General features: G+C 47.4%; 1 protein-coding gene across 1 annotated transcript; it reads left to right on the top strand.

The window, feature by feature from the left end:
* Positions 1 to 1436: 1436 nt before the first annotated feature.
* Positions 1437 to 17683, top strand: LOC128596584 (uncharacterized). Its single transcript, XM_053606159.1, has 9 exons — positions 1437 to 1491; positions 3751 to 3852; positions 4043 to 4189; positions 7254 to 7397; positions 9098 to 9238; positions 10953 to 11084; positions 13386 to 13550; positions 13820 to 13966; positions 16773 to 17683. Exons 1-9 carry the CDS (start codon positions 1437 to 1439, stop codon positions 17000 to 17002), a joined length of 1263 nt encoding a protein of 420 aa, XP_053462134.1. The 3' UTR covers positions 17003 to 17683.
* Positions 17684 to 21036: the final 3353 nt, after the last annotated feature.

The following is a 21036-nucleotide window of genomic DNA, read 5'->3' as shown; positions in this document are numbered from 1 at the left end:
GAGGATTGCTTAAGCCCAAGAGATTAAGGTTGCTATGAGCCATGGTGCCACAGGTGATAGAGTGGGACTTTGTCTCAAAGAAAAATAAGAGAGAGAGAGAGCTCATTTCTCCTCTATGTTTGGGTGTGGTTTCCTTGAAGCCTGAACATCATTACTACAATCCCCCCAATGCTGACTGAGCAGTTATACCCATTTAGCAGATGAACACACTGAGACCCAAATAGGGGAAGAGACAGCCCCAGAGTTACACCTCAAAGGAGAAGCAAATGGGGAGTCAAAGCCCATGAGAGATGTGCCCAGCAGTAGGGCTGGAAGGCCCCATGTAGTTGAAGTTGGCCTTATTCCCACTGAACTCATGTGGAAATCAAGGTGATCCTGTCAGGGGCAGTGAGGGCAGGCTGGTTTTCCTCCTGGTGCAGTCCAGATGATGAGTCAGAGAGACTAGGGTTTACACATTGGTTATTCTGATTTGTTCACTTTGTGGCTTTGAACAAGGCCTTGACTGCTCTGAGATTTAGTAAAGAGGGAAACTCAGGGATGATTTCAACTGTACTGGTTGTTAAAAATATTGAGATACAAGGCTGGGTATGGTGGCTCACACCTGTAATTCTAGCACTCTGGGAGGCTGAGGATGGTAGATTGCTTAAGCTCAGAAGTTCAAGACCAGTCTGATCAAGAGCAAGACTTCATCTCTACTTAAAATAGAAAAACTAGCCTAGGTTTGGTGATAGGCGCCTATAGTCCCAGCTACTCAGGGGGCTGAGGCAAGAGGCTCGCTTGAGCCCAAGAATTTGAGGTTGCTGTGAGCTATGACACCATGGTACTCTACCCAGGGGAACAGAGTGAGATTCTGTCTCAAGAACAAATAAACAAACAAACAAATGTTGAAATACATCTAGGTTTGGTTGGTCAAAACCCACTGCCTCCAGACCCTGAGTGCCCCCCATGGCATCTCCAGGTCTTCCCAGACACCACCCACTGTGTTTCAGAAACTACAAGGGAGCAGGGTCCATGGTGGCCCCCAGGATGCTACTCCAGAGATTAGGCAGAATGTACTGCCAGCAACTTGATCTATACTGACTGGTGGTCAAATATTTTGAAGATCCCTCCCGGGGTTAATGACAATGGATTGAAGGACTATTATAGGGGCTTAGTGACTCACTCAGTGCCTAATCTGTTAATAGTAATAATAATGACATGTCCATCCTGCTTCTTTGGCCTTACTGAGTAGCCTCAGGCCTCTCAGGACACAGTTTCCCATCTCCTGCTCTCTAAGGCCCCTCCCTGGTTTGCTGTCCCACTGGCCAGGAGGTGGGGTGGGGCTGCTATCTTCCCAGACTATTTGCTCTCTCTCTTCTGGGGCTGCCACCTAGCTAAGGCCCTTGCATAAAAGGCAAGGGCGCTCCTGTCCTGCTTCCTCCTCCCTGGCCTGAATCATGCTGTGGCTCTTCTCTGCCCTGGTGCTCCTTGGAGCGCTGGCCACCCCAGAAGGTGAGCACACTCTGGTCTCTTAGAGAGGTCCATGGGTGGTGGGAATCCAGCTTCAGATTCTAGACCCAGGTGCTTGCCCCAGCGTGGCTGAGAACATGGCTCTGGAACCAGATTCCAATCCTAGGGACCCCAGGCAAGCTATTTAACTTCTCTCTGTGTGTCTTAGTTTTCCCATCTATGAAATGGTGATGCTGCTGCTGCAGAGGGTTGCTGAGGGGGGCAAGTGAGTTAATATGTTTGAGGAGTCAAAACAGTACCAGGCTGCCAGCAGCCCAGTTTGAGGGTGATCTCTCTCTCTCTCTCTTTTTTTTTTTTTTTTTTTTTTTGTAGAGACAGAATCTTTATCGCCCTCGGTAGAGTGCTGTGGCGTCACACAGCTCACAGCAACCCCCAACTCCTGGGCTTAGGCAATTCTCTTTTCTCAGCCTCCCGAGTAGCTGGGACTACAGGCACCCATCACAATGTCCGGCTATTTTTTTGTTGCAGTTTGGTCAGGGCCGGGTTTGAACCGGCCACCCTCTGCATATGGGGCCGGCACCCTACCCGCTGAGCCACAGGCGCCACCCAGAGAGTGATCTCTTATTGATACTTGGGAGCAATTGCTATTATTCTTGCTGGCCTCTCTCCCTTTTGGCTCTAATTCTGCCATCTTTGCTTGGGTTAGGAATTAAGGGGCCTGGGTCCTACCCAGGATGATCTCGAATGAGACCCTATACCCCTCTGGCATCAGTTTCCTCATCTGTCATAGGAAAGTGTGAGATGAGGTCAGCAGTTTCTAGACTGAGCTTCCTAGAACCTTGAGGTTTCTTGAAAGGGCCTCAGGGGGACTCTCTGAAAGTCCAGGGAACAGCTGACTGATCAGATGGAGTTTCTCTTCCACCCAGTTTAAGAAGGGACATTCCACTTCCATCTGCTCAGTTCTGGGCTGGGGAGGGAGATGTTGTTTAGAGAGGGTTCTCCGGGGAGAACTGGTGGGTTAGATGGAAGCCGCCAGCAACTCCTGCTTGGAGATTCTGTGATTCCCACCTGCAACCTCTGCCCTGTTGTTCTGCCTGCTGGGATGCCACCCACACTCCTCCTGGTCAGATTGCTTGGTTTTCTCCCAACAGCCCTCCCAGCCAAGCCTTAGTCCTATTCTTGAATCTTGTGTATGTGTGTGAGCATGTGTGTGTGAGAACGTGAGTGTGAGCAAGTGTGTGAGTGAATGTGTGTCACCATGTTTGAGAGTGTGTGAGCATGTGTTGTGAGTGTGAGTGCATTACAGTGCGGGTGTGTGTGAGTGAGCATTGAGTGGTGTGTGTGTGAGTATGTGAGAGAATGGGCGTGTGTGTGTGAGTGTTGTGTGTGTGGGAGAGTGCTGTATGTGTGAGTGGGGAGCGTGAGAGTGTGTGTGAGTGTGTAGGTGTGTATGTGAGAGTCTATGTAAGTGTGTATGTGTGTATGAGAGTCTGTGTAAGTGTGTATGTGAGTGTGTGTGACAGTCTGTGTAGGTGTGAATGTGAGGGTGTGTGAGAGTCTGTGTAAGTGTGTATGTGAGGGTGTGTGAGAGTCTGTGTGTGTATGTGAGTGTGTGTGAGTCTGTGTAAGTGTGTACGTGTGTATGAGAGTCTGTTTAAGTGTGTATGTGTGTGAGTCTGTGTAAGTGTGTATGTGTGTGTGAGTCTGTGTAAGTGTGTATGTGTGTGTGAGTCCGTGTGTATGTGTGTGTGAGTCTGTGTGTGCATGTGAGTGTGTGTGAGAGTCTGTGTAAGTGTGTATGTATGTATGAGTCTGTGTAAGTGTGTATGTGAGTGTGTGTGAGAGTCTGTGTAAGTGTGTATGTGTGTATGAGTCTGTGTAAGTGTGTATGTGTGTGTGAGAGTCCGTGTGTATATGTGTATGAGAGTCTGTGTGTGCATGTGAGTGTGTGTGAGTCTGTGTAAGTGTGTATGTGTGTATGAGAGTCTGTGTAAGTGTGTATGTGAGGGTGTGTGAGAGTCTGTGTAGGTGTGACTGTGAGGGTGTGTGAGAGTCTGTGTAAGTGTGTATGTGTGTGTGAGAGTCTGTGTAAGTGTGTATGTGTGTGAGAGAGTCTGGGTGTGTATGTGAATGTGTGTGAGTCTGTGTAAGTGTGCATGTGTGTATGAGAGTGTGTAAGTGTGTATGTGAGGGTGTGTGAGAGTCTGTGTAGGTGTGAATGTGTGTGTGTGAGAGAGAATGGGTGTGTGTGAATTTTTTCTCCTCAAACTGCAGGATCTGATCCCTCTTCTCTCCCCACAGGGACCTCCAAGACATGTCCAGCCTGCTCTCTGCTGAGAAACTGCCCAGAGATGACTTGTCTTTCCTCTCAGGATTTCTGCTTATTTAGCCAGATGCAGCTGGGTGGGGGACTGGGTGGGGGGGCAGAGAGGATGGACAAGGGGGGGGCAGGCAGTGGGGTGGAGGGCAGGGAGGACTGAACACCAGTGGAGGCCTTAGATGGGCCTCTAGGGATTGTTACACGGGGGGCAGAGGTCCAGGAGGGCTTGGGATGGGGGTGCTCTAATCTCCCCTCTTTGACCTCTGTTCCCAGAGAATGGGACCCTCATTGAGAATGGATCATGCGTGGCCCCTGGGGAATGCCAAGCAGGTGTCTATTCCCTGACCTATGGCCTGAACTCAAGTCTCTGGGTCAGCACAGCCTGCTGTGAAAACAACTGCAGCAGCATGTGCGAACCAGGTTTGGCTTGGACTCAGGAGCCCACACTGGGTGGTGGGGGGCCCATGGGGACCAGGCTTTGATTTTCGGCTCTGCAGCTTTGTCTGAGGAGAACCTAAGTTTACTCATCCGCGAAATTGGTGTGAAGTAAGTTTTGTATGGGGTGCCTCCCCTAGGCTGGCCCATAGTAGGCACTCTGTATTTTGTAGCTGTACTTACATTGAATTATTGGGGGCTAGAGAGAAGTCAGGACTTTTTTTCTCCTTAAGAGAGGGACTCTCCCTAAACTGTGATCAAGCCCAACAAGAAATGTTACAGGTGCGGACAGGCCCCGGTCTAGGGTGAGCCTAGCCAAGAGCCTAGGGCACCAAGGTTAAGGAGGCACTCATTCTCAGGTACCAACCCTGAGAGTTGACACCTCCTTAAATTTTGTGCCCTAGGCAGCATCACCCTAGACCTGGCCCTGGAGGCTGATAAATATCACTTTTTGTTGCTCGATTATATCCTCAGTAAAGGCATTTGTGTTTGGCAGATGTAGCAATGGGGGAATGTAGTCATCCTTTCAAACAGCTGGGATTTCCCTCCTCCTGAACTGTGTACCTCAACGAAATAGAACCTCCAGGTCCAAGCTGAGAGACGGGCATGCTATTTGGAATATAAAATACCAGGATTTTACACGGGGGGCAGATCACAACTGCATTAAAAAAGCACTCCTATATTCTATATATAAAGACTGCCTTCTATATATAAAGGAACCATGCCAAAATATTACTTCTAGTAGTTGTCTCTCGCTCTCTCTCTTTTTTTTTTTTTTTAGAGACAGAGTCTCACTTTGTCGCCCTTGGTAGAGTGCTATGGCATCACAGCTCACAGCAACCTCCAGCTCTTGGGCTTAGGCCATCCTCTTGCCTTAGCCTCCCAAGTAGCTGGGACTACAGGCGCCCGCCACAACGCCCAGCTATTTTTTTTGCTGCAGTTCTCATTGCTGTTTAGCTGGCCTAGGCTGGGTTCGAACCTGCTGGCCTCAGTGTATGTGGCCGGTGCCCTACCCACTGTGCTACGGGCACTACCTTTCTTTTTTTCTTTTGAGATAGAGTCTCACTCCGTCACTGTGGCGTCATAGCTCACAGCAACCTCAATCTCTGGGACTCAAGTGATCCCCTTGCTTCAGCCTCCGGAGTAGCTGGGACTACAGGAATCCATCACAATGCCCAGCTAGTTTTTTTGTTTGTTTTGTTTTTTCTATTTTTAGTAGAGACAGGATCTTGTTCTTTGCTCAGGCTGGTCTTGAACTCTTAAGCTCAAGCAATCTACCCACCACCGCTTCCCAGAGTGCTAGGATTACAGGTGTGAGCCACTGTGCCTGTCCCATAAGTTGTCATTTTTGTAGGAAGCTATTGCAGCGCTATCAAGTAAAAATAATGTGAGCCGTGTATGTTGTTAAAGATTTTCTAGTAGCCACATAAAAAAGTAGAAAGAAATCCAGGCCCAGTGGCACTATTTTGTACTCAATCCCAATTACTCCGGAGGGTTGAAGCAGAAGGATTGCTTGAACCCAGGAGTTTGAAGCCAGCCTGGGTCACCTAGTGAGAACTTGGATTCTTATTGTTTTTTTTTTTTTTAGACAGCGTCTCCCTCTGTCTTCCTGGGTAGAGTACCATGGTATCAGCCTAGCTCATAGCAACCTCAAACTCTTGGACTCAAGAGTTCCTCCTGCCTCAGCCTCCTGTGTAGCTGGGACTATCAGCACCCACCAAGACCACTGGCTAGTTTTTAATGTTTTAGTAGAGATGGAGTCTCATTCTTGCTCAAGCTGGTCTCAATCCCCTGAGCTCAGGTGATCCACCTGCCTCTGCCTCCCAGAGTGCTAGGATTACAGGCGTGACCCACCATGCCTAGACTGACCTTGGACTCTTAAAAAAAAAAAAGGTAGAGGCCAGGCGCCATGTCTCATGCCTGTAATCTTAGCACTCTGGGAGGCTGAGGCGGGTGGATTGTTTGAGTTCAGGAGTTTGAGACCAGTCTGAGCAAGAGTGAGACCCATCTCTAAAAAATAGCCAGGTGCTATGGTGGGCACCTATAGTCCCAGCTACTTGGGAGGCTGAGGCAAGAGAATCACTTGAGCCCAAGAGTTTGACCTTGCTGTGAGCTGACACCATGGCACTCAACCCCAGGACAAACTAAGTGAGACTCTGTCTTCCCCCCACCAAAAAAAAGGAGTAGAAAGAAACTGTTGAAATTAATTTTAATATGTTTTATTTGAGGTAACACATCTCAATTATCATTTAGACAAATGAGATAACTGACATTCTTTTTTGTTCATACTAGGCTTTTGAAATCTACTCAAAGATTTTGTACTCATGGCACGTCTCAAAGGGAATCAGTCATGGTGAAGCGCTCAACAGCCATGTGTGGCCATTGGCTCTGGATTAGGCAGCACAGCTCCCCGATGATGTTTTCTTTAGTCTACTTTTCTCTGTCTGCCAATCTTGCAATACATGCATTTGAGTTTATATGAAAGTGATTCATAGTTTAATTTTGACTTGAAAAAATATACTTAAGTTGCTTCCTCTTAAATGTTTTAGATCTCTAAAAAAGCTCTGGAAATTAATCCAATACAGAGAAATGGGAGGCAGAGTTCCGCTCTTTGGCAGAACACCACAGAATCTTAAACTAACAGGATTGCTTTTCAGTAACTTTTGAAATTCAAGGTTTCGAGGGAAGGGCTTTCCCCTGTTATGGTCACTGCTGTGTTTCCAGGACCTAAAATAGTGCCTGGTATACAGTTGGTGCTAAAGAAGTGTTTGTGTAATTAATAAAAGAACACTTAAAGAACTGGCCTGAATATGCTTTGGGACAAATGAACAGGGTGGGGTCAGCTCCACCTTCCGCTCTGTTTGCTGGACATTGAAATAAATCTTCCGAGGCTGGAAGGGGCAGCTGAGACCAAGGTGGTCTCACTTTGGAGGAAAATGATTTGGATTGAGGGAGGGCAGGAAAACAGAGGCATGGTGTGAGAAGTAGGAGCGGGGGCAGGGGTAACCCTCAGTCCCCATCGTACCCTGACTTCACCCACTCCCACCAGACAAAGGGCCCAACGCCCAGCCCAACACCATGAAGTGTCACTACTGTTCTGGGGATAAATCAGCCCCGTGTGACTCCATTTCGGTCATGAACTGCACTGGGAAACAGACTGCATGTGTCACCCTCAATGGGACATGGAGCGGAGGTAAGGGCTCCCTTCAGGAGGCCATTCGTGTGCAGGTCTCCCTCTTACCTGCACAAATAAGGTAGGTTCATTTGCATGTATGTTCTGGTTATTATTGCTATTTAACAAATCACTTGCAGGAAAGACAAACTCATGCCAAGATTAGGGGAAAAAAACACATACAATAAAACCAACTCACTTGCAAAACTGAGTGGCTTAAAAGGACAACCATTTTATTATTGTTTACAATTGCTGTGGGTCAGTATGAGCCATACTGGAGAGTCCTGGGCTTCTTACGTGTTGATAGTCAGACTGTGGCTGGAGCTGGAACTATAGGGCCAGGAGCAGCTGGGGGCTTGTTGGGCCTCTGTCAAATACATACAGAGTCAGGGCCTTTCCATGTGGTCTCTCTGCTTGGTTGGAGAGATTTGGCTTCCTCACATCATGGCCACCTCAGGGCTCTTTATATGGTAGTGAAGACTTCATCGAACAAACAAAGTGGCAGCTGCCTGGTCTTTTCTGACTTGGACTTGGACGTCTTATACTGTTACTTCTACCATGCTTTATGGGTTGAAATGGTCACAAAAGTCCATCTGGTTTCAAAGGGGAAAGGCACAGACCCTACCTGCTGAGGTGTCAGAGAACTTGTAGACGTATTTTTAAATCACCTCTATGTGTTTGCAAATGGCTGAAGGAGAGAACTTTTCAGCAAAAAGCATAGAATAGAACCACAGTGGCCAGAGGATAGACTAACTACGAAGCCAACAAAGGGACAGAGAGAGATGGAGCAGGCCCCTACTCTGGCAGTATGTGAATTAGATTCAAAAGGTCTTCCTGCTCTCATCAATGGCATACTGGGCAGGTGAGGAGGTGAGAGAAGTGGAGGAGTGGTCCAGTCTGGCGTAGAGGAGTATTTTATCGATGACATTGTTTAGAATTGTTGATATATGGCGGTAATAAAAACCAGACTGACTTTTTTTTTTTTGAGACAGAGTCTCACTTTGTTGCCCTCAGTAGAGTGCCATGGTGTCACAGCAACCTCAAACTCTTGGGCTCAAGCAATCTTCTTGCCTCAGCCTCCCGAGGAGCTGGGACTACAGGCACCTACCACAATGGCCTGACCAACCAAAAATGAAAAGCACTGCAGCCCTGAAACCAAATGCATATAATGCTTTTAGAGACAGCTTCAGGTATTTTTTTGCGATAGGGTCTTGCTGTTTCTCAGGCTGGTCTCCAACTCCTGAGCTCAAGCAATCTACCCACCTCAGCCTCACAGAGGGCTAGGATTCCAGTTGTGAACCACTGTGCCTAGCAGCAGACTGACTTTTAGTTGATTTTATTATTTTTTTAAAATGCTTTACAGTCACACCTGTAATCCTAGTGCTCTGAGAGGCCAATCAGAGCTTAGATATGCACAAGGAAACAAATTACCACGAGAGATAACAGAAAGAGATCACAGAAGTAGGCCTGTGAGTAGCTCAGCTATTGTAATTATCAGCTACAGAACATAGCATAATTGTATATGATACATTTGAAGAAATAAAGTTAGAATCACAAAAATGAGCAAGCAACAAAAGGTTGTAAATACTGAACAGAAAGTTGAAAATGAATCATATAGAACTACTGAGAGGTTGTCAAGAGAAATGCGAACCACCAGAGACAGACAGACATCAAGGTGGGAGGGTTGAGCTTGGAGCCTCTTCTTACTTTTGTTCTTGCAGGGGGTCCCCAAATCCTGAAGGGCTGTGCTACACCAGAGATCTGCCAACTACATGTGAATGCCACCCTGGGTCCGGAGGAGTCTGGATTTCGTCTCACTGCCAAGCCTGAGTGCACCTTCCTGGCTCCTCCCACACCAACAGGTGCTTTGAACCCTGCTTTCCTGAAACCCACCCCATCTGTTCTCTCTGGACCTTACATGCTCTTCCCAGGGTACCTTTGTACCACCATGCTGTTCCCAAGGAATACAGTTGTCCATAAGCATACATGTACACACGTGCAGAAGATGAAAATCCATTGGCACACACCCACACATCCACCAACATCCACATTTATATCCCAGCACCAGAAATATATCTATAGAGGTGCACCAATTTCTAAACATGAACATACCATGATGTAAGTGACATTAGAGATCCAAATTCTGTTTGTTTATTGAGACAGAGTCTCAGTCTGTCAACCTGGGTAGAGTGCCAGAGCATCATAGCTCACAGCAACCTCAAACACCTGGGATCAAGTGATCCTCTTGCCTCAGCCTCCCAAGTAGCTGAGACTGTAGGAGCCTGCCACAATGCTCGGCTCATTTTTCTATTTTTAGTAGAGATGGAGTCTCTTTCTTGCTTGGGCTGGTCTTGAACTCCTGAGCTCCAGGAATCTTCCCACCTACGGCCTCCCAGAGTGCTAGGGGTATAGGCGTAAGCCACCACACCAGGCCGAAATTCTGTTTAAATAAGAAATCTAGTGGTCTTTTTCTTTCTTTTCTTCACTTCCATGCTTGTTAAAGAAGACAGATATACCAAAAGCTTTCTTTTGGCTCAACAAAGAACATCCCAAATAATTTTCGTCTTCAGGAAGGGAGAGATGCTAATTGACATCATATTTATTGGGGCAACAGCTCATTAAGTGATTCAACTGAACAGAATGACAGGCATTTTAGAGGTGAGAAAGGACATTTTCCCTGGACAGAGCAACATTCCTTCAGCTGCAGAGATATAGAGGACGTCTTTGTTAGAAACCACACCCACAGGACCACTCTGTGATGCAGAAAAGAACGCATTGGTCGAATCTGCAGGCAAAGCAGAAGCATTCTCACCTTAGCTCTCACAAATTCCCAGCTGCCAAGAGTTTTCCTTTTCCAAACTAAGGAGTGGATTGAATTAATTATCTGAAAGAAGAAAAAAAGATATATTTAGGAGCTCAAAATTACAATAGGAAAAGGAAAGGAGCAAAATAAGATCACTAACAATAGGAACATGGGACATGGAATTTTTGCATACACATGTACAATCCCTATAGATACAGGCACATAACATATGCATACGTGGACACATAGCCTGAGAAAGGGAGACAGGTACAAACACACCCAGGCATACAAGATCAGGAAATATACACAGGCGTGCTGAAACACATTGCTAACATTCCTAACTGTTCACATCTGTATGCCTACATATGTGTGTGTGTGTCTACAGACATACCCACAGACCACACACGGACCCACCCAACCCACCTTATACATGTACACATTAAACACACTCATCTGTTCATACAGATATGCACATCGTCAACACCTCCTCTTTCATGGTTCTGCAGAGTTACCCACACAGACACCCCCACACTCCACAGACAGTTTCAGAAGCACGCAGGCAATTAAACACCGGCACGCACAGCCAGACATGCACACGGAGAAACAGATCTGCATACTTTTGACACAAATTGCATCACTGCAGAGGTGCACACACAAAGGCACTTTTGCACACTGATGGACACATATTGAGTGCTTTGAAATTTACCATTGCCCCCTCCTCCCATGAACAACACTGGTTGTCTTCCAGTCAGTTCATTTTCCTCTCTCCCTAGGTTCCCATGCAAGTGTGACCCATGACAAGGATAAGGCTACCATCTGTTTCACCTGCTCCAACCTCTATCACTGTGATCCTCTTCCCTGCCCAGAAGATAGGAACTACTGCCTTCAAACAGCAGGCGTCACAAGTGAGTGCCCGCAAGGACAGAAACCACCTGAGGCACAGCAAGACTTACTCTTGTTCTCCCACGTTTGCTGCCGTGCTGCTAGCCACTGTTACCTTTTCTGGGCTATAGTGGAGGGTATGAGTTTAACATCTGATGCCACTGTTTTTTTTTTTGAGATAGAGTCTCGCTTTGTCACCCTTGGTAGAGTGCCGTGTGTCACAGCTCACAGCAACCTCAAACACCCGGGCTTAAGCGATTCTCTTGCCTCAGCCTCCCAAGTAGCTGGGACTACAGGGACCCAACACAACGCCTGGCTATTTTTAGAGATGAGGTCTCACTCAGGCTCAGGTTGGTCTTGAACCTGTGAGCTCAGGCAATCCACCCACCTTGGACTCCCAATTGGTGGGATTGCAGCTTTGAGCCACCATGCCCGGCCGTGATGCCACTTTGGTTTTAGTTATTGCTGAATAACAAATCAGCTTGAGACACAGTGGCTTCACCAGTCACTAAAAGACAAATACTGTATGATTTCACTGATGCGAGTTATCAAAAGTAGTCAAAATCATGGAAACATCCAGCCTGAGCAAAAGCCAAAACCCCATCTCTACTAAAAAAAATAGAAAAACTGAGGCAAGAAGATCTCTTGAGCCCAATAGTTGGAGGTTGCTGTGAGCTATGACTCCACAGCACTCTACCCAGGGCAACAGCTTGAGACTCTGTCTCAAAACAAACAAACAAAGAACATGGAAACAGAAAGTAGAGTGGTGGTTGCTAGGGGCTTGGTGAGGGAGAAATGGGGGAATTGTTTGATGGATATAGAGTTTCAGTTTCGCAAAAGGAAAACATTTCTATAGATTTGTTAAGAATAATGTGAATATAGACTCAGCGCCTGTGGCTCAAGCTGCTAAGGCGCCAGCCACATACACCTGAGCTGGCGGGTTCAAATCCAGCCTGGGGCCGCCAAACAACGGCAGCTGCAACCAAAAGATAGCTGGGCGTTGTTGCGGGCGCCTGTAGTCCCAGTTACTTGGGAGGCAGAGGCAGAAAAATCGCTTGATGCCACAGAACTCTACCCAGGGGGACCGCTTGAGGCTCTGTCTCAAAAAAAAAAAAAAAAAAAAAAAATGGGCAGCACCTGTGGCTCAAAGGAGTCGGGCGCTGGCCCCATATGCCAGAGGTGGCGGGTTCAAACCCAGCCCTGGCCAAAAACTGCAAAAAAAAAGAAAGAAAAAGAATAATGTGAATATAGTTAACACTATTGAATTGTACATTTAAAAATGGTTAAAAGGGTAAATTTTATACTTTTTTTTACTATAATTAAAAGAAAAAAACTTCATGGTTTGAAACAGTGGTTCTCAACCTTCCTAATGCCAAGAACCTTTAATACAGTTCCTGTGGGTCGTGACCCACAAGTTGCGAACCGCTGATTTAAAACAATGATTTGTTATTTGTCATGATTTTTGCGGTGGACTGAGCTCACCTGGGCAGTTCTTCTGCTCCCGGTGGTGAATGCTGAGGTTAGTTATCTGGTTGCATTCATCTGGGAGCTTGACTGGGGCTCTTATCCTCTCGGGGAGTGGGGGTGGGGGGGTGTCTCCCTCCACTGAAATCTCACCAGACAGCAGCCTAGTTGGAGCTTCCTTTCTGGCTTCTGAAAAGGAAGAAGTATAAACCACCAGGCCTTTTAAGACATGGTCCAGGAATGGCACAGTATCACTTCTTCTACAGTGTATTGACCACAGCAAGTCACAAGATCAGCTCAGATTTAGGGGTTGAGGAAATAGATTCCACCTCTTGAGGAAGGAGTGGCAAAGTCATGTTGCAACAAAGCACATAGGACAGCAGCTGTGACCATCTTGGTATTCACAACACCCTGGGCAGGGAGCCCCCTAAGTCTTCTGTCAGTCAGCTCCCATCAGAGGAAAAAATGGGCTCTTTTGTAACCAGGAAGAGGAGTTGAATTTGAAAACAGCCTTTTGCTGTCTCCCTGCAGCATAAATAGGAATGGTAGGGATGGTGTATTTCTGGGATCCTGGAGAAGTTTCTGATTAAGCTTATGGGGTGCTCGTAGATAAGTTCGGGAGACCTCATAGGTACACAGCCACCCTGTTAATCGGAATCCCAAAGACAGAAGGCAGGACACCAAGAAAGGCTTTCTGAACCATGGTCTTAATGAACAATGAGTGGCTTTGGATGTATTATGGGGAGACAGGAGGCAGAGTGAATGCCAGCAGGGTGACCCCCAGGAGGATTTCGGGGATTCAGTTGGATGGTAGGTTGTGATTATCCTTCCTCACTAGCCTGCCCTCCACATCTCTCTAGTCTTGGGGGAAGGCAATTCTGTGACCTGGAGAAATGGTTCCTGTGTGGCCGCCAACGACTGCAAATTTGACAACTCCTTCTCCGCCTTGACCTTCGGCGTTGGCTTTGGCTTCAGTGTCAACACCACTTGTTGCCGAGGCAACTGCCAGGAGCCCATTCCTCTCGGTATGCTGCCACCCGAAAGCAGTCAGATGGGTGGCTAACAAGGTGGTGGGTAACTCTGGAGAAGAGTTTGTCCTGGATTGAGGAAGGAATGGAGGCAGGAACATCATTCACCCTCCATCCCCCAACCAGGTTGCCCTAAAGCACCCTGACCCCAGATCACTGGGAAATCCCACTGAGGTTATTACAATGTGGTAGAGTCTGTGAGTGCACTAAGGGCCCTGGGAGCTCCTGAAACTCTTCCCTGCTGACCTTCACCCTTTCCCATACAGCAGCTCACCCAGCCTCACGTACCTTGAGCAAGTTTCTGTGTCCTACATGTTTTGGAAACTACTTGGGTCCCTGCAATTCCTCCTTCTACATGCAGTGTCCCAGTGGGGAGATCAATTGTGTCCAGCTAAACCTGATGTCTGAAGAAGGTAAGGGGTATACGCACATGTGTATGTGTAAGCCCGAGCACAGTGGTTTTGGATGCAGGAATACCTGAGTTTGGGGTCTTTCCTCCATTATTATACATGTGTGGCCAGAGGCAAGCAGCTTTGTTTCTGAGCCTCAGTTTTTTCTTCTGCTAAATAGGTATAATGGAGACACAGTTTGCAGAGTATTGTGAAGACAAAGTGAGCTCATAAGGGAGGTGATAGAATAGAGGGCAGAAGAGCAGAACTCCAGGGCCAGGCTGCCTCTGTGTTCAACTCCTGGAACCATCACTTTATGAGCTGGGTCACCTTTGTCTCTCTGTGCCTCAATTTCTCCATCTGAAAAAGTGGATGATAATAATCTTTAAGTTTCAAGATTTGTGAGAAATAAGATAATCCATTAAACTTTTAGATCAGCACTATTCAAAAGAAATATAATGCGAGTCACATGTAAAATTTATAATTTTCTATGTAACCTCGGTAAACAAGAGGAACAGAAGAAATTAATTTAAAACATGTTTTATTTAACCTAATTTATCCAACGGTAATCATTCCTAACATGTTATCAAAATAAGAAATTATAAATGAGATATCTTACATTTATTTTGTCCTAGTAAGTCTTTGAGGCATCATGTGAATTTTAATTTTTTAATTAACTAATTAATTAATTAAGACCGAGTCTCACTCTGTTGTCCTGGGTGGAGTGCCGTGGAGTCATAGCTCACGGCAATTCCAAATTCTTGGGCTCAAGCAATCCTCTTGCTTCAGCCTCCTGAGTAGCTGGGACTAAAGGTCTTATTTTTTGGGCTAATTGTTCTGTTTTTAGTAGAGATGGGACTCTCAATTTTGCTTAGGCTGGTTTTAAACTCCTGAGCTTAGGCGATCCACCCACCTAGGCCTCCCAGAGTGCTAGGATTACAAGTGTAAGCCACTGTGCCAGCTCATATGAATTATACACAGATAAGCACTGCCATTCAAACCAGCTACATCTCAATGTTCAATAGCCATATGTGGTTAGTGTTTTTTTTTTGTTTGTTTGTTTGTTTGTTTTTTTGGCCAGGGCTGGGTTTGAACCCACCACCTTCAGCATACGGGACCGGCGCTCTACCCCTTTGAGCCACAGGCGCCGCCCATGGTTAGTGTTTACTACACTGACCAACAAAAATCTAGAGCATAGCAAGTGCTATACGTGGCAGTTCAGCGAATGTAAACAGTTATCAGTGGGAGGACAGGACAAGAGCTCTATTTAGAAGTGTTAAAATTTGTGTTTGTGTCTCAGGGGGTGGTGGTGAAGTATCTTGGAATTGATGAAATCCAGTGAGCACTAGCGGCCATGACTGTTATGGGTGTATAAGGTTTACATAGACCTGGCGAGGGGACTCACGCCTGTAATCCTAGTACTTCCCTTGGCCAGGAGTTTGAGAACAGCTAGACCCCATCTCTGGAAAAAAAAAAAAAAGATTTACATGGGTTGGACAGGCCTTCAATTATTGTTCAGGGAATAGATGTGTCAGGGAACGTGGGTTTGTGTGCACAGCGTTGTGTGTGTGCATGTCTGTGTTTCTTGGGTTGGATACGTCCATGGATGGGGGTGTGTGTGTGTGTTTATGTTGATTGTGTGTGGGCCTCTGTGGGCATTGGGTGAGCTGTACATGACTGAGACGCATGTGTGTACACATGTGTGCATGGGTGTGCACAGGACAGGCCTGGAGCAGTGACTCACAACACAGTTCTGCGAGGAAATGTAGACCAGTACAGGCCAAAATAAGATAAATATGGATCATGCTGTGAGGCTGAAGTTTCTTTTTAACTTTTTTATTATGGAGAAGTTAAAAGATAAAGAATGATTAATAAACACCCACATAGGCCATGCATGGTGGCTCATGCGTGTAATCCCAGCACTCTGGGAAGGTGAGGTGGGTGGATTCAGGAGTTCAAGACCAGCCTGAGCAAGAGTGAGAACCTATCTCTACTAAAACTAGAAAAATTAGCGGGGTGTTGTGATGGGCCCCTGTAGTCCCAGCTACTTGGGAGGCCAAAGTAAGAGGATCACTTGAGCCTAGGAGTTTGAAGTTGCTGTGAGCTATGATGCCACAGCATTCTACCTAGGGTGACAGAATGAGACTCTGTCTCAAAAAAAAAAAAATTAAAAAAATAAACGCCCATGTAGACTCCCACTCTTGGCCAATCCTGTTCCATCTCTACCCAGCCTTGTATTAATTTTGAAGCAAATTCAGACACTGCATCACTTCATCCACAAGGATTTACATACATGGCTCTAAAAGATAAGGACTTACAAATAAACTACTATTGGGACGTTTTTTTAATTGGAAAAATAAGACCAATTTGCTGTCATATCCCCAATCTGGTCTCCAATAAGCAGGCTACAACTTCCATATTGGTATCTACACATACACAAATCACATCATGTCATGTTACATCTTATCGCATACAGCTGGGAAGAAGAAAAAAGTTGGGGAGGCTGTGCAAGGGGGGGTGGATACAAGAAGCTTCTAGGTCCCATAGTGCCCAGTGAAATAGAGTGGCCTCCGAGTGTTTGTGACCGTGGAACACAAGTGAGAGTGTATCTGTAACATAAGTGCAAGGCAGAAAGAATAACAGCCAGGAGCAGCCACCAACTCAAGGAACAGACATTCCCGGTGAGTTTTCATGAAGGACATGGAACTGAGGTGACCTCGGGTACCGTGTGTGTGCAAGGCGCGCGCGCGTGCAGGTGTGACCCGCTGCCCGCGGGCATGTCCCCACGGGCATGTCCCCACGTGCCCCTCTTCACACCCCGTCTCCGCAGGCAACCGGAACCTAAGCGTGCGCGGCTGTGGCTCCCGAGACCTATGCAGCGGCCTGACAGTGACGCAGGGACCCTTGGCGCTCCCGAGCCACCGGCTGGCCGGCCGGCCCAACTGCAGCTCCGGCCACCGCGCGGTCATAGAGTCCCAGTGCCACTCTGGCGCCGCGCCTGGCCTCCGCCTTGCCCTGGCGGCACTGGTGGCGGCCCTGGGGACAGCGGCGCTCTCCTGAGGAATTCCGCCTGACCGCTGTCGCCCTGGAGCCCCGGGAGGCTCTTCTCCACTGCGTGTTCCGTGCGTCGCTAGATGGCGCCCTGACTCACCTCTACTAGGGCACTTATGGGACCTAGAAGCTTCTTGTGATAAAGTCAGGAGCCAGGTTGCACGTCCTCCCTCAGACTATGGCTTGTGGAAGGCCTGACCTCCTGCGTTTCCCCAAGGCTAAGTCCTCTTTCCTCACACCAGGGCCACCAACCACAATACCTCTTCCCTCTGCAGTGTAAAGCCACCCAAGGCCAGGCCTCTTTGCTCAATTAGGGCTGTTTCCTCTCCCTCTCTAGATGAAAGGTTTCCCAAGGCCAAACCTCCCGCCCTGAAACTAGGATTGTTCTTCCTCAGGTTAGAGACACCTTACTCAGGGGGCCCCAAACACTAAGCCTCCTTCCTCAAAATAGGGTATCCCAAGCCCCAGACTACTCCTTCATACTAGGGCTGTGTCCCTTCTCCCAAACATTGAGCAGCTCCTCCTCCTCTGTCTCCCTCTTTAGGGTCTAACAAATTCCTGGGCAGTGACGGCAGTGACGGCAGGGCCCCAGGACCCCAGGACCCAATGCATCCCCTTCCAAGGTTTTTAGAGCAGCCCAGTCCACCCCCACCATGGGCCAGGATGTGAGGGAGGCCTGGGGTGGGTGAGGACTCCCTCTTCTGTCTGGACTCAGTCTCTCAGCTGTAGCCAAATGTGAATGAATCACATCTCACAATGCCAAGTGCTATTGGTTTCCTTTTTTTGGAAGTTGCATTCTCAGATAGGGCCCTGATGTGGCCTTCTCTCCCCTGAGGCCTGGGAATGAGCAAGTCTAGCTTCAGCTGGGGGTTCAGGAACTGACTGGGGCCTACAGATAACAAGGGCTGGGAGCCAAGGTAGGCATTGGACCAAATGCTTCATCTGGAACTAGCATCACTTTGGAGCAAATATTGAACCCAAAGGATTGAGCACTGGGGTAAAAACGGGTAGCTGACAGGAGGCAGAATGCCAGGAACCATTTGCTGTCAGCCGAAAGCAACAGAAAGCCCAACCAAAAGAACTGAGACCATTCATTCATCACTCATCTAACACATATTTATTGCTCACATATGCATCAAGCACAATTCCAGATGCTGGAGATAGACGAAGTTCCCTGATCTCATGGAGGTTGTGGTTTAGTGAGGGAGACTGATAATAGATAAATATCACATATAGTATGTTAGATAGTGGTAAATACTACAGAGAAAACATAGTGCAGGGAAGAGGAATGGAAATGCTGCCAAAGGGATGTGATTTTATACAGAGTGGGTAAGAGGTCTCAGTAAGGTAAAATTTAAGTAAAGAGCTAAGAGGGGCAAAGGAGAGGGAACTTCAAATGTGATGAGCCTGAACCAGGTGCAGTTAGAAACAGTTAATACTATGTAACATAAAAAGAATGGAGGTAGGGAGTACGCAGGAGTCATTAATCCAACAGTAAAAGGAGTCATTGAGAAACCACCTTTCTGTTCTGCCATCTTCAGCATCTTGGTATTCACGTGATGAGGGCCACAGCTCTGGTATCATTCCCTCTTATAACCAAATCCAAAGCTAGAAGAGGAGACCTCCCCTCCATGTCTTCCCAGAAGCTCTAACCCCTAGCAGATTGGCCAGAATTGAGCCTCATGATGCATAGGCCAGGACTGAGCCAACAAATACAATCCCCAGAAAGGTGAGGGACTTATCTTGATCAACTTTGCCTAATCAGTATTCCATCCCTGGGGTTGAAAAAGGTTCTCCTCTCTCATACAGTTCATGGTTGTCCCAGAGTCTGGACAAAATGGGATTCCATTAGCAAGGAAGAAGGTGGAATGGATCGATAAACATCAGTCAGAGAAGCAACCCGAGATGTTTCAACAGAAGAATTTTTTTTTTTCTGTTGTGCTATGGTGTTACAGCTCACAGCAACCTCAAACTCTTGGCCTTAAGCAATTCTCTTGCCTTAGCCTCCCGACTAGCTGAAACTACAGGCGCCTGCCACACATCCGGCTATTTTTTATTTTTATTTATTTATTTTTTGCTGCAGTTGTTATTGTTGTTTTTAGCTGGCCTAGGCCAGGTTCAAACCCACCAGTCCTGGTGTATATGGCTGGCGCCCTACCCACTGAGCTACAGGTGCTGCCAGAATTATTATTATTTTTTGGATGCAGAGTCTCACTTTGTCACCCTTGGTAGAGTGCTGTGGTGTCACAGCTCACAGCAACCTCAAACTCTTGGGCTTAAGCGATTCTCTTGCCCCCTTCCTAAGTACCTGGAACTACAGGCGCTTGCCACCACACCCGGCTATTTTTAGAGGAGTCTTGCTCTGGCTCAGGCTGGTCTTGAACCTGTGAGCTGAGGCAATCCATGCACCTCGGCCTCCCTGAGCCACCGTGCCCAGCCCAACAGAAGGAATTCAATACAGGGAATTGCACATGTTGAGTAGGAAGGGCTAGGAGAGCACAAGAGAGAAGCAGGCAAGCTGGAGAGTAAAGGAAGAAAAAGGAAGGGTTACTGTGGCTGTGTGATAGATTGCTCCAATACTTAGTGGCATAAAACAATTAATTCAAGAGTGTGAATCGAGAATGTAGAGATACTGGCTGGGTGCGGTGCCTCATGCCTATGACTCTAGCTCTCTGGGGCTCGGTGCCTGTAGCTCAAGTGGCTAAGGCACCAGCCACACATCCACCAGAGCTGGCGGGTTCTAATCCAGCCTGGGCCTGCCAAACAACAATGACAACTAGAACCAAAAAATGGCCAGGTGTCATGGTGGGTGCCTGTAGTCTCAGTCTCAGCTACTTGGGAGGCTAAGGCAAGAGAATCACTTAAGCTCAGGATTTAGAAATTGCTATGAGCTGTGATGCCATGGCGCTCTACCGAGGGCAACAGCTTGAAGCTCTGTCTCAGAAAAAAAAAAAAAATCCTAGCTCTCTGAGAAGCTGAGGTGGATGAATTGCCTGAGCTCAGGAGTTTGAGACCAGCCTGAGCAAGAGTAAGACCCTGTTTCTATTAAAAATAGAAAAACTAGCTGAGCGTTGTGGCAGGAGACAGAGTGAGACTTTAAAAACAAAACCAAAATCAAAAACAGACATCATGTTTCACCCTAAAGACTTCAGCGAGCGTCAGCACCCACACTTGCAGCCTCTGCAGACTCCGTGCTTTTTGCAGGGAGGGAGAACTGAGTAAAATAAAGCATACTGAGAACACAGCATAATCTGATCCCATCCCTACACATCAGCAAAAGGCCCTGAAAAGTCCTTCTTCAGGGATGATCTCCCCTCACACATGGGGCCATGGCATTCTTCTAAAGCCTCTGCAGAATATCATATGGAAGTGACTAGTTGGGCTCGGTGCCTGTGGCTCAAGCGGCTAAGGCGCCAGCCACATACACCTGAGGTGGCCGGTTCGAATCCAGCCCGGGCCCCGCCAAACAACAATGAGGGCTGCAACCAAAAAATAGCCGGGCGTTGTGGTGGGCGCCCGTAGTCCCAGCTACTTGGGGGGCGGAGGCAGGAGACTCACCTGAGCCCAGGAGTTGGAGGTTGCTGTGAGCTGTGACGCCACCGCTCTCTACCCAGGGTGACAGTTTGAGGCTCTTTCTCAAAAAAAAAAAAAGTGACTAGTTCAATCTGTAGGCAGGACACACATTCAGAGAGAGAGAGAGAGCCCAGCATGGCCTCAGGTACCAGTCTGTCTGGGTTCCAAAGCCAGTTTCACCAGCTACTAGTTCTGTGGTCTTAGGAGTTAACTTGACCTCAGCTTTCTCATTTGTGAAATGGGGCAGTACTGGTTCCTACTCCTAGAACTCAGAACGTGCCCAGAACTCAGAACGTGTACGGCATTCAGAAAGAGGTCAGTACGTGGAGACAGTGGCCACTACTGTCATTATTGAGGCAGGAGTGCCCTTGTGTCATGCAGCCTCTATTTTCCTGTCTTCTTTTTTTTTCCATTTTGTCACCCTTGGTAGAGTGCTTTGGCATCAACATACCTCATAGCAACCTCAAACT

The sequence above is a fragment of the Nycticebus coucang genome, chromosome 10 (assembly GCF_027406575.1).
Source record: "Nycticebus coucang isolate mNycCou1 chromosome 10, mNycCou1.pri, whole genome shotgun sequence".
Taxonomy (NCBI): domain Eukaryota; kingdom Metazoa; phylum Chordata; class Mammalia; order Primates; family Lorisidae; genus Nycticebus; species Nycticebus coucang.
The sequence above is the reverse complement of the archived record's forward strand: the minus strand, read 5'-3'. Positions and strand labels throughout refer to the sequence as shown.